Below are 17,109 nucleotides of genomic sequence, written 5' to 3' on the forward strand. Positions count from 1 at the left end.
AGAGACAAGGAGACTCCTGTTACCGAACAAACACTCTAGCAAAGAGTACATTCAGAATATAGTGCTTTAACCTTTTAACTAAAACTTTTTGTTTTAACCAAAAAATATCACTTACCCTACCTTTAATTAAACTCTGAAAGGGTGAAGAGTTAAATCAACATTGTGGATTCTAACATGTACCAAAGCCATTATAAACAAACAGCAGTTTCCCAACCTGGGCCCTATTTTCCTAGTTGTTACCATCACTTGGATTGACATTGATCATTCAATTTAATGTCCTTACTTAGGGGGTAGGGAGGGTACTGTATGATCTATCAGTATCCTATAACACATCCAACATAATCAGAGATAGACAAAACACACAGCTTAGCTGTCGAATACAATCTAACGGTGCCAAACCCAGTTGAGCTTGTTCTATCAACACAATAAGGCTCAGTCTAAATGTCCTAATAAGTCCTAATAATAATGAACTTAATAATGAACATAATGAACTCTGCTGGCTGCTACCTGATGTTTTTCAAGGAGAACGTGTTAAAACATTCTTTCACTCAAATATCAGGTGAAGGACAATCTGAAAATGTCATCTATGCCGCCTTTTGCGATTATTTTAATGTTGTTTTATGCTTCTGCTTTTCTTTTTTGCTTTATTGTTAAATTAGTTGTGACATTGTAATGTGATTCAAATGTTTGTTATCAGGGCGTCCTTGAAAAAGAGAGCTTGCTCTCAATGGGTTTCCCTGAATAAATAAAGGAGACAGAAAGAAAGAAAGAAAGATCTATTTGAAATGATTATTACTGTAGCTCCACCAGGCTAAAGGCAGGGGGATGATTGTGTTTTCACCCCCGTGTGTGTCTGCCTGTCTGTCTGTCTGTCTGTCTGTGGCAAATCTCGCATAATGCACTCCACAGATCAGCACCAAATGCCTCGTGCATGCTGCCAGTAGGCCAAGGAATCCACCACCCGCCTATCAGTCTTGATGATGTCATAAATATGACATCAGAGATTCTCTGGCAGAACATAATGCACTCCCCTGAGTGCACCTTTCTACTTATCTCCGCCAGGCCGAAGGCACATTGGGGGTCTGTGTGTCTGTCTGTGTGTTTGTCTGTGTGTTTGTCTGTTTGGGGCTAATCTTGCAAAACCACTGAACTGATCAGCACCAAATGTGTTGTGCATACTGCCAGTAGAGTTCTCTTAACATACGTTTTATAGATTTTTAAACATAATTATGTTTTATAGATTTTTTTTAAAATATTTAACATTCTATACAGTGGAAGTAATTGGCGGCCTGATCGGGCTACAACCTTGCCCAGATATGGACTCACACATCAGATATGCGTCATAGCTCTGCTGAGCACATGAACCTCTCTAGTCGTTATTGTGTTTAAATGGCGTGTGTTTTGTCCACTTGTTGAGCCTCAACTGCTTTTGGCCTCCATGCTGGATCTACATCTGATGGAGGCTCCATCAGATTGTATTTGACAGCTGTGTCTCTGGTATACATGAAGCTCTAAGCTCAAAAGAAGGGATGATATATATATATTTTATCATCACTTAGCAACAGCAAGGACAATGGAGCCCAGGCGGGGTGGGGGGGGAAATGACTTCATCATTTAAAAGAAGCATGATATGCACAAAAGGTAGAGCCATAATACACACACTGTAAAATCCTTTGTGTTAATTCATCCATTTTCAGAGAGTGTCCATTTGGTTTATTTTGCAAACTCTTGGAGATAAATTCACACAGAGGGTTTTACTGTGCACGAGTGAGACAGAACTCTCTCTCTCTCTCTCTCTCTCTCTCTCTCTCTCTCTCTCTCTCTCTCTCTCTCTCTCTCTCTCTCTCTCTCTCTCTCTCTCTCTCTCTCTCTCTCTCTCTCTCTCTCTCTCTCTCTCTCTCTCTCTCTCTCTCTCTCTCTCTCTCTCTCTCTCTCAGTCACTCAGAGGCAAAATGAAGGATGGCGTAATGGAATGAAAGCTGCGTCACCTGAAGCCAAACAGTGAGATGTTCTGGGAGATGGAGGGAAGGGATGGGGTGAAGGACAGTGTGATCTGGAGGTTAGACAGACAGCCAGACCTCTTTTTGGAGCTGCAGCCAGAGTTGGTGCTCACTCCCGGGGGCATGTCACTGTAGAAGGAGTCCCCGTCCCCGGGTTTCTTCACATAGTCCCCCGGAGGTACCGGACTGCAACGCACATTCAGAAGGAGGAGGAGAAGAAGAAGAAGTAGTAGAAGAAGAAGAAGAAGAAGAGGAGGAATCAACATGATTCTCTTTGTGAAGGCCGTCTTCAAAGTGTTGTTTGCTCTTGTTGGAACACCATGTTGGAATACTGTCAATTCTTTTGAACCCCTTCCCCTTTTTTCCCTCCCAGTTTCCGTTATTTCCCAATAGGATATGCACAGCGGCCATATTGGAAAGAAATTGGGCCTCTTCTTACTTCCTTCACAGGTGTTACCAATGATATTAATGAAGGCTCTGTTCCATTCTGGTCAGGGTGCTGATATCGTGCATGTTGGCTCACTAGACACACTCCATTTTGGTTCCTAAATGGCCCCTTATGGTGGGTGTGTAACTCTGAGAGTGTACAGAGCCTTAATTAGTATCATTGGTAACACCTGTGAAGGAAGTAAGGAAGGGGCCCAATTCATTCCCAATATGGCCGCTGTGCATAGAGCCTATTCCCGCCCTTGTGCCGTAGGCTAGGCCCTACCGGTTGGTCCGTAGACGAACATGAGTCACTTCTGACACACGTCGCGTCGCCAGTTGGCTTGTTTTCAGCCTGACGGTGAGGAGTTTCACAGGGACGACGTAATGCATGCGAAGGAACGCGCTATATTCTTCTCAGTTCATCTCCCCACTGAACAGGCAACGCTGACCAACCTGTGGGAGTTGCTGGTGCAGCGACAAAAAATCACCCTCCCCACCATCGCTATAGCTTTCCAGCCAATTGCGTTGGTTGGAATGCCCCGGCCAAGCTGTGATTCACCACAGGGGAATGCTGCCAAAGCCTCATTCATGCTTCATGGCATGGCCATGTTGCTCAATGAAAATAATACAATGACAGATTTTAAATCGCAAGCTGCGATTTAAAAATCACTCTTTTTTTTTTTAAATAAATTATAAATTAGCCCCAACAGGCCACCAAGAATCGCTTGACACAAGCTGGGGGCAAATGTCGATCAAAACGTTTTTCCTGATTGTACACATGATTTTGCTCACTCGCAGTTATGTGACGATCATTATAATTCTCATGTTTGTTGTGATTTATTTATTTATATATGATAAATAAAAATTCTAGGATAGGGCATGGCTGTCAATCCAATAGTTAGGGTTCATCCTCCAGGGACATTATTTGTGCTCAGCTGATTTCATGGCAAACTGCCAATTGGATTTCGAGATAGCGCGTGCTAAGGGGAACGTTTGCCCTACAGGTGTCACTAGAGTACAGGCCCATGGGCCAGCCCTGGTGAATAGCATTCATTGTATTGATTGAATGCATGATTTGTACCTCAGGGTGACAGAAAAGGTAAACTAAACGAGGTGCTGGGTGACCTGGGTGTCATATTTTGACGACGAGCAGAAATGCAGACAACTCACGTTGCAGCACAGTTAGTCACATTACATTTGAAATACCACATGTATCAGATAAAATACCTCAAGTTCACCATCTATCAAAATAACAGAAAAGTAGGCAAACAACATAATCTGAATCATTTGAGAAGCAGTACACAGCCAAATCTGGAGTGTTAATTTAACACAGAGAGTGTAAAATTAACACAGATGTTGTGGTTTAGCTGTATAAAAGTTGATCTCAGTGACATACAGTATTAACTCTGACATAAGTACAGTATGCTATGGCACAGGGACAACATTGCATTCCATGTAGTACAAAGTAACATCGTACAATCAACATAGGACATAAATATCACTACATTCCATCCAGCATTCCTCATCAAACGATGCTCAATCATGCAGAGAGCATGCACTATGGCTGCAATCTGCAACGTGCAGCATGACTGCAAGCTGCAACGCTGCCACCATGCAGCACTCAGGGCCGCATGCTGCAACGCTGCCACCATGCAGCTCTCAGGGCCGCATGCTGCAACGCTGCCACCATGCAGCACCCAGGGCCGCATGCTGCAACGCTGCCACCATGCAGCACTCAGGGCCGCATGCTGCAACGCTGCCACCATGCAGCTCTCAGGGCCGCATGCTGCAACGCTGCCACCATGCAGCTCTCAGGGCCGCATGCTGCAACGCTGCCACCATGCAGCACTCAGGGCCGCATGCTGCAACGCTGCCACCATGCAGCTCTCAGGGCCGCATGCTGCAACGCTGCCACCATGCAGCACCCAGGGCCGCATGCTGCAACGCTGCCACCATGCAGCACTCAGGGCCGCATGCTGCAACGCTGCCACCATGCAGCTCTCAGGGCCGCATGCTGCAACGCTGCCACCATGCAGCTCTCAGGGCCGCATGCTGCAACGCTGCCACCATGCAGCTCTCAGGGCCGCATGCTGCAACGCTGCCACCATGCAGCTCTCAGGGCCGCATGCTGCAACGCTGCCACCATGCAGCTCTCAGGGCCGCATGCTGCAACGCTGCCACCATGCAGCACTCAGGGCCGCATGCTGCAACGCTGCCACCATGCAGCTCTCAGGGCCACATGCTGCAACGCTGCCACCATGCAGCTCTCAGGGCCGCATGCTGCAACGCTGCCACCATGCAGCACTCAGGGCCGCATGCTGCAACGCTGCCACCATGCAGCTCTCAGGGCCACATGCTGCAACGCTGCCACCATGCAGCTCTCAGGGCCGCATGCTGCAACGCTGCCACCATGCAGCACTCAGGGCCGCATGCTGCAACGCTGCCACCATGCAGCTCTCAGGGCCGCATGCTGCAACGCTGCCACCATGCAGCTCTCAGGGCCGCATGCTGCAACGCTGCCACCATGCAGCACTCAGGGCCGCATGCTGCAACGCTGCCACCATGCAGCTCTCAGGGCCGCATGCTGCAACGCTGCCACCATGCAGCACTCAGGGCCGCATGCTGCAACGCTGCCACCATGCAGCACTCAGGGCCGCATGCTGCAACGCTGCCACCATGCAGCTCTCAGGGCCGCATGCTGCAACGCTGCCACCATGCAGCTCTCAGGGCCGCATGCTGCAACGCTGCCACCATGCAGCTCTCAGGGCCGCATGCTGCAACGCTGCCACCATGCAGCACTCAGGGCCGCATGCTGCAACGCTGCCACCATGCAGCTCTCAGGGCCGCATGCTGCAACGCTGCCACCATGCAGCTCTCAGGGCCGCATGCTGCAACACTGCCACCATGCAGCTCTCAGGGCCGCGTGCTGCAACGCTGCCACCATGCAGCACTCAGGGCCGCATGCTGCAACGCTGCCACCATGCAGCACTCAGGGCCGCATGCTGCAACGCTGCCACCATGCAGCACTCCGGGCCGCATGCTGCAACGCTGCCACCATGCAGCACTCAGGGCCGCATGCTGCAACGCTGCCACCATGCAGCACTCCGGGCCGCATGCTGCAACGCTGCCACCATGCAGCTCTCAGGACCGCATGCTGCAACGCTGCCACCATGCAGCACCCAGGGCCGCATGCTGCAACGCTGCCACCATGCAGCACCCAGGGTCGCATGCTGCAACGCTGCCACCATGCAGCACCCAGGGCCGCGTGCTGCAACGCTGCCACCATGCAGCACTCAGGGCCGCAAGCTGCAACGCTGCCACCATGCTGCTCTCAGGGCCGCATGCTGCAACGCTGCCACCATGCAGCTCTCCAGGGCCGCATGCTGCAACGCTGCCACCATGCAGCACCCAGGGCCGCATGCTGCAACGCTGCCACCATGCAGCTCTCAGGGCCGCGTGCTGCAACGCTGCCACCATGCTGCTCTCAGGGCCGCATGCTGCAACGCTGCCACCATGCAGCACTCAGGGCCGCATGCTGCAACGCTGCCACCATGCTGCTCTCAGGGCCGCATGCTGCAACGCTGCCACCATGCAGCTCTCAGGGCCGCATGCTGCAACGCTGCCACCATGCAGCTCTCAGGGCCGCATGCTGCAACGCTGCCACCATGCTGCTCTCAGGGCCGCATGCTGCAACGCTGCCACCATGCAGCACTCAGGGCCGCATGCTGCAACGCTGCCACCATGCTGCTCTCAGGGCCGCATGCTGCAACGCTGCCACCATGCAGCTCTCAGGGCCGCATGCTGCAACGCTGCCACCATGCTGCTCTCAGGGCCGCATGCTGCTCTCAGGGCCGCATGCTGCAACGCTGCCACCATGCAGCTCTCAGGGCCGCATGCTGCAACGCTGCCACCATGCTGCTCTCAGGGCCGCATGCTGCTCTCAGGGCCGCATGCTGCAACGCTGCCACCATGCAGCACCCAGGGCCGCATGCTGCAACGCTGCCACCATGCTGCTCTCAGGGCCGCATGCTGCTCTCAGGGCCGCATGCTGCAACGCTGCCACCATGCAGCACTCAGGGCCGCATGCTGCAACGCTGCCACCATGCAGCTCTCAGGGCCGCATGCTGCAACGCTGCCACCATGCAGCACTCCGGGCCGCATGCTGCAACGTGCAGCAGGGCTGCAATCTGCAACGTTACCATGAGACGGTTGAACTGTGAAGGATGGAAACGCATGGAAGAGATTGAACATTGGAGCGCACACATTCACTTCATTACGGATGGGGTGTGTGTGTGTGTTATACAAGATAATGTGCTACTGAGGAAAGAAAGAAAGACAGAAAGACAGAAAGAAAGAGAGGAGAGGAGAGGAGAGGAGAGGAGAGGAGAGGAGAGGAGAGGAGAGGAGAGGAGAGGAGAGGAAAAGGAAGAAAGAAAGAAAGAAAGAAAGAAAGAAGCTAACGAACAGCGGAATATGAAATGACAACATTGTTGAGTTAAAGAATATTTTGTCATTTTCCAGTCATATCCCTTCAGTTATTGCATGAAGTACATAAATAACACCAGCTATACTATTGATATGAGTAGCCTATGGCTTGGTATCGCTGCAGGAATGTGACCTACTTCCAGGCAACGTATTCTGAACACTGACGAGGAGGAATCTGAACTGTATTGTGAAGCTATAGAGCAAGGTATTCTGGGTATTGTAGTATTTTTTTTTATTGGGCCGTGATATATTGAGCAAGAAATGCTGGTGTTACTTTGTGTATGGACTCCATACCGTAAATAAATGTGGATATGGTTGAAAAACAGCAGCATATTCCTTTAACCACTTAGACCCCAGCGTCCGTATTGTGGGGAAAGCTTTCGCTGAAAATAGCAGATCAACAAGCTCACAACGCGTTGTGAGCTTGTCGATCTGCTATTTTCAGCGAAAGCTTTCCCCACAAAAACAGAGCACAGAAAAGACAGAAAGATGGGGTTGAAGTGGTTATTAATGGTGCATGCAGACTCTAATAGCAGTTTGAGTTTGTCTGAGGTTTCTTTGGAGGAGACTCTGCTTGGCTCTGGATAGAGATCCAGCATGACATCATGGAATAGATCCATAACAATGAGTGACGTCACATGACACATGCAGTGATGGAGTGGAGAGCCACGTCATATGAACACATCCGTGTTAGATGCATATGTGGTATATTCATATCTCACTGTTATATCCATATGTGTGTTAGATTCATATGTTATATTCATATCTCAGTGTTATATCCATATGTGTGTTAGATTCATATGTGTGTTAGATTCATATCTCACTGTTAGATTCATATGTGTGTTAGATTCATATCTCACTGTTAGATTCATATCTCAGTGTTATATCCATATGTGTGTTAGATTCATATGTGTGTTACAATCATATGTGTTATATCCATCATGTGTGTTATATTCATATGTGTGTTACATTCATACGTGTTATATTCATATCTCAGTGTTATATCCATATGTGTGTTAGATTCATATGTGGTATATTAATATCTCAGTGCTAGATGCACATGTGTTATATTCATATCTCAGTGTTATATTCATATCTCAGTGTTATATTCATATCTCAGTGTTATATTAATGTGTTATATTCATATCTCAGTGTTATATTAATGTGTTATTTTCATATCTCAGTGTTAGATTCATATCTCAGTGTTAGATTCATATCTCAGTGTTATATTAATGTGTTATATTCATATCTCAGTGTTATATTAATGTGTTATTTTCATATCTCAGTGTTAGATTCATATCTCAGTGTTAGATTCATATCTCAGTGTTATATTAATGTGTTATATTCATATCTCAGTGTTATATTAATGTGTTATATTCATATCTCAGTGTTATATTAATGTGTTATATTCATATCTCAGTGTTAGATTTAACAAACCGGCAGAATCTTCGGTGGACCTCAGACTCCATGTAGCGTCTCTGTCTGTAGTTCCTGGTGGATGGAACAACGTAGCAACATGAGACAAGACTGACGTCATTATCTGAGCCTCGCTCCTGGAGACCTACTGTTGAGCCACCAGAAAGCCCCATGGTTTTATATAATGATAACAACAATAATAATAATAATAATAATGGTAATAATAATAATAAGGGTAATAATAATAATAATAATAATAATAATAAGGGTAATAATAATAACAATAATAATAATAATAATAAGGGTAATAATAATAATAATAGTAATAATAAAAAAAACGACGATAACAATAATAAAGAAAAGAAGAACGCTCCATAATAAAAAATATATATAACACAGACTAATGTAAATTCCAAATCAAAAGGCTGCAATTTTTGTATATGATTTAGTATTATGCAGAGCAGACCACCATCTACTGTATTTCTGTGGTACAGACCTACCAGGTGTTGGACCCAGTTCAACATAACCGATCGATACAATATAATCAATCGATTTAACAAGATCCATCAGTTGAACATGATCGATCGATTTACCAAGAACAATCGGCTCCCGGTGAGTTCCGCAAGGCCTGGCTCCCGCCAAAAATACACAGACACACACAGTCACACACACACACACCTAGCAGACGACCCCCAAAGCACGGGGTAGCCCTGCTGTTGTCTGCCGACCGGAGTGAATGTGTCCCGTTTCAGGTGACACTTACTTGTAGGCCCAGGCTGTGACGGCCAGGATGAGACCCAGGAAGAGGATGGAGCCCACGATGGCACCGACGATGACGTTGGTGCTGATCATACCTGACACACAGAGAGGAGACAGAGGAGGGGTGGGGTGGGGTGGGGTGGGGGTTGGTGGGGAGGAAGATGTAGCAGGTGCTTTTGTCCCCCGGTACACAATAATCTGGGCAAACAGGGCATATAGACTAGACCCGTGGTTCTCAAACTTTTTCATGGCAAGGACCCCCAAAATGATATCTATTTGGCTACGGACCCCCATCTCGAAAATATTTTTGTGCAAGGGATTTTTCAAAAATAGCAGATCTACCAGCTCATAGCGCGGCTCGTGCTCTATGAGCTTGTAGATCTGCTAATTTTGAATAGCCAAAGTATAAAATATGGTTAAAGTGGTTAAAATTATTGTGACGCTATATCAACTAATTTTGCTGGGGACCCCCCCCAGGGACCCCTAGGGGTCCCCGGATCCCCCTTTGAGAACCAATGGACTATAGATCTGTGGTTCTCACACTGTCTGTGTCCAAAGGCACGCCAATGGACGGGTCCAGATCCCAAGGCACGCCTGTATTCATAGCGAAAACAGACGATCTACGATGCTTACAACTCGTCAATGCTGTGACGTTTATGATCTGACAGTATTCCATTTGATCCACAAGGGGGGCGCTTTGTATTTCATAATGCTAGAAAAGGATGTTACAATGGATGTTGTTTGCCAGTGAAAGACGTACATTCATTACTTTGATGTTATCAAGTAAAAGAGGTTAAAATAAACTGTCTCTGGAGTTAAAGAATTGCATTGGGCTTCATTCAAGAACTTTACAATTGCGGCATGTTGCGAGCTTGTGGATCAGCTATTTTAGCCACTTTCTTTTATCTCCGCCAGGGGGGAGATTATGTTTTAGCAAAAACTGAATAAATAAAAAATAAGGGGGAAAAAATTATATATAAAATGCCTATAATGACATGCCAAAAATAGGGATGCCAGGTAGAAAGTGGTTCAAATATATATTTTTAGGGTACATTATTTTTGCCTTAGTATTGGGAAATTAGTTCACACAATGAACTGATATAGTAAAAAGTAAAAAGTAAAAAATAATTGATGGTTTTATATAGTTGTCACAAAATCCCAAGGCACGGCGTTTGAGAAGCACTGGACTAGACACACACTGACCATCAGTCACACAGACACACTGACCATCAGTCACACAGACACACTGACCACCACGCTTAAGAGGAAAAGCCTGAAAGGAAAGCGACAGGAGGGGATCAACCAGGAACGAGGGAACGCTGTTTGTTACAACACCTCAGTACTACAGCATTCTGTAACACGTCCACTGATCACTGGTCCTGGTTCTACAGCTCTGTGGTTCTCCTGGAGACCCAGAGCGCTGCTGGTTTCCCTTAAATGTTCAACTTTGGACCATAGACTGTAAAAAATATGGACGAAGAAGGGAGCCGTCACGTGACCCATTGGTTTCTACCGACGCGCTTTGAAGCCACTATTTCAGCTGATTCAAATCCACTATCTAGGAATTTTCCGGTCCCAAAAAAGCAACTGAAAACTAATGCTATTGGCTGGAAGGCCTGCAAGGGCGGGTCTTCACTCAGTAGGGCCAGTAGGTCAATTAAATTAAATAAAAAATGTAAAGGGAGGCTAATTTACAAAAACACATGTCATGGTAATTGAAAGAAGACTTTAAACTAGCGACTGAAAGTATTTATGATAATGATTACTGAGGTAATACAATCAAGTGTAAAGTCCGGTCAAATCCCTTCTGCAGCCAGCAGGGGGGGGAAATACCGACACCTGCTGGGCCATTAATGAGAACTGCAGGGAATTCGGCACTTCCTTTTTGGCTTCATTTGAAATAAATGGATGCTTGCCGGCCGCCTGCTTTGGACCTCGGAAACCAGGTGAGTTAACGAGTGCTGGTAGAACAGAAAACCAGCAGTAGACTGGGTTGAGACTCAACTGGGGTCACACACACACAATACACAGCTTTTTCTTTTTCTTTTATCAACACAGAGATGAGGTGAGGAGGAAGAACCAGGAAATGACATCAAAGACGATACAAACACAACCAAGATGAACTGAAATCTGACCTCCAGTCACGCCGTCAAAGACATGAGCCCTGTCGACAAAGAATGAACGTGAAAAATAATGAGCCAAAAACAAAATAAACAAATGACATGCATGGTTCAATACAGCAAAATAAAATAAAATGTGTTTACAGGGACAGACGTTGAGTCCAACACAAAGAGAGAGAGACACAAAGAAGACTCAGTGTGTCCAAATTAAAGTCCACATTCCAACAACTGCAACTGTTTTAAAAAGCCAACAGAGCTTTTCTTACTCTTCTTTGTCTTTGTTATTTCACACGGTGGAAAAGCTGAGTGAGAGACAGTGTTAGGGGAGGCAGAAAGTAGGAAGGCTAAGAAGGAGACAGGCGTAGGGGAGACAGACATTAGGAGAGCTGAGGGGAGCGTAGAAGTATGAGAAAGGCTTTCCTAAAAGAAAACTAGTCTTTATTACATCACTGAAAATATTATCGTCGCTGTCGGGCAGAAACAAGCTAAATTTTTCAACGAACCTTTTTAAAATGTATGAATCAGTGCTATTGAACACCCTCTACGTCTGTGTGTGGGTCTTACAAATATTGAACCAATGAAAATTAAAGTATTAAAAAAGTGCTTCTGACTAAACCTCCTAACTCCATTGGATCCTCAAACTGTCGGAACAACTCCAACTTGTGGAGTTAACTGGTGGTTTGTACTTTTTTTTTGGTCACACATTGACCACCGGGCCCGTAGCCTACGGGCCTATAAATCCAACCGTAAAGCGCCGATCCCGTAGCCTACGGGCTGTGGTGCTTTTTCCTTTTTTTCGAAAAAAAATGTCTATACGGCACATTTCATTGTAACACCACCGGAAACGGAATTATTCGGGATCACGTTTTGCCGATCCCGTCGGCCTCCATTCTAAAGCGCACACTGAAACGCCATTTTCTTCGATTGTAGTTTTTCTCCTCGCTGATCACTGTTTAACATAAACCGTTCTAACTACAACATGGCGGCTCCGTTTGACACGTGGTTTGGACTGGTAGACGCAGGGAGATCTCCGCGATGTTTACAAACAGTGCACAGCTCAATCTTAAGGATTTTAACGAGGTCTATGGCGACGTAAAAAAAACTAAAAACAACAATAAAACGTTGGCACTGGTGAGTACATTATGAGATTAACCTCTGGCGGTCAATGTGTTAATGGTAATAAAAAAAACTCCTAACTCCACTTGAGCTGTATTTGGGTAAAGTGATGATAATATAAGGACACGTTCAAGTATCAATGTATTGCCAAGACAATGTATAAAGTCACTGTATACCAACTTTGATATTTTGGACATAGCTGGTTTCTGCCCGACAGCATAGATATGAACAGTAGTGGAAAGTACATTTACTTCAAGTACTGTACTTAAGTACAATTTTGAGGTATTTGTACTTTACTTGAGTATTTCCAATTTCTAATACTACTCCACTACATCTCAGAGGCAAATATTGTACTTTTACTACACTACATTTACTTGAAAACTTTAGTTACTAGTTACTTTTCAGATGTAAATTATGATATAATGAAACATGCATTAACCACTTTAAACCTATTTTATACCTTGGCTATTTGAAAATAGCCGATCTACAAGCTCACAACGCGTCGTATCGCGACGCGTTGTGAGCTTGTAGATCTGCTATTTTCAAATATGTAGTACTTTTACTTTTGGTACTTTAAGTACATGTTGATGCCAATACTTTTGTACTTTTACTCAAGTAAATTTTTGATTCTGGACTTTTACTTGTAACAGAGTATTTTGATATTGCAGTATTGGTACTTTTACTTAAGTAAAGAATTTGAGTACTTTTTCCACCACTGGATATGAACAATATTAGGCTGTAACATTTTGTTATGAAACAGTTGTTGAACAGCACAGGTAATAGTCTATGTGAGTGAGATTAGAATAGAGTGTGCTCTTTTGGTAAGAACAAAAGCTTTCATTTGGACCACTGAGACGGACACATAGATGGCTTTGATGGAGTTGATGGAGTTGAAAGGAAGATGGTGGTGCACACAAATAAAGAGGTATAGAGAGACGCAGAGAAAAGAATAGAGAGAATGAGACAAGCCATGGAGGCAGAGGGGTGGAGGTACAGTGTGGATGGATGGATGGATGGATGGATGGATGGATGGATGGACAGACGGAGGAGTGGTCTTACCTGAGACAGAGGCGGTGGGGCCCACCACTAGGTAACCCAGAGGACTGGTGGAGTTACAGTCATCACCCACCCAGCCCAGGTGACACACACACCTCAGCTCACTGCTACACACCTGCAGATGACACACACACACACACACACACACACACACACACACACACACACACACACACACACACACAGACACGCACACGCACACGCACACGCACACGCACACGCACACGCACACGCACACACACACACGCGCACACAGACGCACCCGCACGTGCACGTGCGCAGGGACACACGCACATGCACACACACAGCTAAGTTCATTACTAAACAGCAACAAGTACACTACACTCAAAGGAACATTTTTGAATAGCCAAACTATGAAATATATGGTTAAAGTGGTTCAAATGATTGTGAGGCTATATTAACACATTTTGCTGGGGACCCCCTGGAACCCCGCCAAGGACCCCAATGAACTGAACGTGAACTATAGAATATACAGTATGCATGTACAGTAGGTTAACTCAGATAGTATCTTCAGAATGGGTTTTCCTCTGTCTGAATGACAAATCAACACACCTGTTGTTTACACACTTTAAACCATATTAGTAATTAGTAACTTAAACATTCACGGTTGAGTAATCGACGGGTGTAATTTATGTTGTGAAGCAAAACTAATTAAACCCTTATAGTAACTACAGACCTTATGTTCTCCAAACAACTCTATGGAAAAGAATGTAATACTGTTGGGATTTACAAACTGTAACACTCTATTACAGTGCACACAAATTGTTGTAATTGTTGTATGTAATGTAATGTAATGTAATGTAATGTAAGTATGTGTGTGTGTGTGTGTGTGTGTGTGTGTGTGTGTACCCCATGTCCAGAGCAGATGGTCTTGTCGGTGGTTCCTGGACAGGTGCTGAAGTTGAACTGCTGGATTGGGAGACACTTGTGGTTGAAGCAGATTCTGTCTGTTCCACATGACGTCCCGTCTTCCACGTACCCCAGGTCACTGTCTCCATCTATAAATACATGACCCCCACTACACACACACACACACACACACACGCACACGCACACACTTATTTATTTAGATATTTACTTAGATATCTACTTAGATATCTAGATATCAAGGGCCGATATTTTGTGAATTCTATCAGACAAAATTCAGCCATCTAAAAACAAATTAATTAATTATCTATTAGCCCTAATGACTGATTAAAGGGGAATATATCTCACCCAAAATACAAAACTGTGCCCAGCCTTCAGCTGGACTTTCCAAGACAGATGTCGCTATATGTTGACATTACTGTTCTCCTATGCCTTTCAGTTGTCTTTGGTACTAATAAGAATGAATTGATGACTTCTCATTCCTTTCGAAGTAAAATCCTTAGCGTTCATTTAGTCTCAAATTACTGCATACTGTACAGTAGTATGTGTTACAGTATAATTGGAAAACCAGTCAGATTGAAAAAGGAGTGCTCGTTTTCTTCGAGTTCACCTCCTGTGCTACAAAAGACATCTCAAAATATTTTGTTCTAGGGACCTCCAGAAGCAAAGATTTTAGTTACAAATGTTCGCTTTAAAAATATATATATATTCAAGATTTGCACAAATGTTCACGATTAAATTTGTTTTTCGCTATGAGCTATTTTCGCTATGAGCTTGTAGATCTGCTATTTTTAACCCATTTAGACCCGGAACGCATCCGTGTCACTTAAGATTTCTTTGGCTATTCAAAAATAGCAGATATACAAGCTCATAGCGCGGCACCGAGTGCCGCGCTACGAGCTTGTAGATCTGCTATTTTTGAAAAATCCTGATTATATATATTTTTTTCCAAAAAACTGTTTGGATTTAGATTTTTTTAAAGAATCAACCTCAGGTCTTAATGGGTTAAATAACCAAAGTGTACAATAATGGTTAAAGTTGTTAAAATGATTGTGCGCTATATTAACTTATTTAGCTGGGGACCCCCTGGTACCCACTTTGAGCACCAACGGTATGCGGTACCTGCAGTCCAGTGAGGTGCTGTGCTGGGCCAGGGGGACAGAGAAGGTGGTCAGGCCTCCTTGCAGTTCTCCCAGGCGGGGGGCCGGTGAGATGTTGGCGCACAGCAGGTACCCACAATGCACGTCTCTGAAACACACAGGAATAGTGACGCGCAGCGTCGGTCATGATCGATTCGTTCATAAGAAGTAGTTCTTTGCCGTGAGGGTGAACGAACCCGTTCACTCAGGGCCGTGTTTAAGCACAGGCAATGTAGGCAAATGCCTATGTCTTGTCGGGGGGGGGGGCGAAAAATGCACCCATGACATTATTTTTTTTTTTTATTAAATAACATAAGCCTAACCTAACCCTAACCCTAACCCTAAAACCGAAATAAAGTAACAAAGAAACGCCCCAAAACGGCCACAGTCCGCGCAATAACCGGAAAAAAAACGGCCCTGCGTTCACTTCTTGGAACTGTAACGTTCACGATTTCGTTCATGCATGCGTGCACACCATGGAACATATTTATTTTATATAAATATTGTCCCTTAATACATTTTATACAGGTTTAAGCCTAAACAACCACCCAGATATTTTTTTTTCATAATCTGTCTGTCATTCCAAGCCTTTTCAGCTGCAATACTAAAACGTCCTCTTTGGGCAGAGGGGCGCTATTGAGGAAGCTTGTCTGTCAATCATCACCTCCCCCCCGCCCTCCTCGCCACTTTTCCCCGCCCTCATTAGAATATGGCCAATGGCGCCGGTTGTAAACAATAAGGGAGGTCGAGACTGAAAATGAGGGGGCGGGACTATTAAAATTAGGTCCCCATGGTGACATCACCATGGGGAAAATGTGAAATGGCCTGTTCAGACACGCCCATTCAGAAAATGACATTAAGATGAAAAACTGAGTGTTAAAAGTGTTTTTGAGTACAAGGGACACTGGGGAGCCCAAAAATATATATATTTTAAAAAAAAGTTAAATTCATGGTGTAGCACCTTTAATTAAACAAAGAAGCAAACAGCATTCCAGGTCTCCTTTGTAAACATGAATCTAAATAATTGACCACGTCCTCCCTGCCATCCTTGCACTACAGGATACCGACTATTCAGTTAGCCATGCTCTGCAATTAGCCAAATACAGTATTGGAACCAGAACAGACATGATAATTGGTGCAGTAGTAAACAGTAATTCTACACACAGCCTACAGTACCATCACAATAACAATGTGACCCAATGGAGAGCTCGTTTGAACATTTGGCCTGACGTTGGTGCTGGATGAAAGGTCATGGAGACTACGGGTATCTGTTTGTGTATAATATCTGTACATGTACAGTATGTATGTATCTGTATTACTGTGTGCTCACTTGTACAGTACAGTACATGTGCGTGTACAGCATATGATATTATTAGTATTAGGGTGGCTCGGGAGGCGCAGTGGTAAAGTCACTGCCCACCGCCACGGAGGTTGTGGTTTCGAATCCGCCGTGGTGCGTCCGGCTTTGTCGAGCGTCTACACGAACAGAATCGGCCCGTGTTCAGTGGAGGGTAATCTCTCAAGAACAGATTCTGCTCTCCGTTTGAATCTGTCGGGGGGGGGTTCGTCATATCGCGTACGCACTGGCCTACAAGTGGGCGTGCCTTCAGATCAGGAAGCAGGCCACGCTTTACCCAATCAAATGTAGTGGGCGGGATTTACGTGTCCGCCGATCCTTCCCCACTCGAAACAAACCGAAAC

General features: G+C 45.2%; 2 protein-coding genes across 2 annotated transcripts in view; one reads left to right on the top strand and one right to left on the bottom strand.

Annotated features, from left to right (window-relative positions):
- The window catches only part of hs1bp3 (HCLS1 binding protein 3), a 259,964-nt gene that overhangs the window by 187,503 nt on the left and 55,352 nt on the right, over positions 1-17,109 (top strand). The window lies entirely within an intron of this gene.
- Positions 1-17,109, bottom strand: part of adam22 (ADAM metallopeptidase domain 22) — a gene marked incomplete at its 5' end in the record, with an annotated part of 151,043 nt that overhangs the window by 11,588 nt on the left and 122,346 nt on the right. Inside the window, 6 exons of the mRNA XM_080427209.1 lie at positions 1,989-2,186; positions 8,352-8,405; positions 9,094-9,184; positions 13,385-13,496; positions 14,252-14,420; positions 15,392-15,517. Of these exons, the coding sequence (XP_080283335.1) occupies positions 1,989-2,186; positions 8,352-8,405; positions 9,094-9,184; positions 13,385-13,496; positions 14,252-14,420; positions 15,392-15,517 (750 nt within the window). The remainder of the gene's footprint in view (positions 1-1,988; positions 2,187-8,351; positions 8,406-9,093; positions 9,185-13,384; positions 13,497-14,251; positions 14,421-15,391; positions 15,518-17,109) is intronic.

This window comes from Gymnoscopelus braueri (genome assembly GCF_963280865.1).
Source record: "Gymnoscopelus braueri genome assembly, chromosome: 4".
In the NCBI taxonomy this organism is placed as follows: domain Eukaryota; kingdom Metazoa; phylum Chordata; class Actinopteri; order Myctophiformes; family Myctophidae; genus Gymnoscopelus; species Gymnoscopelus braueri.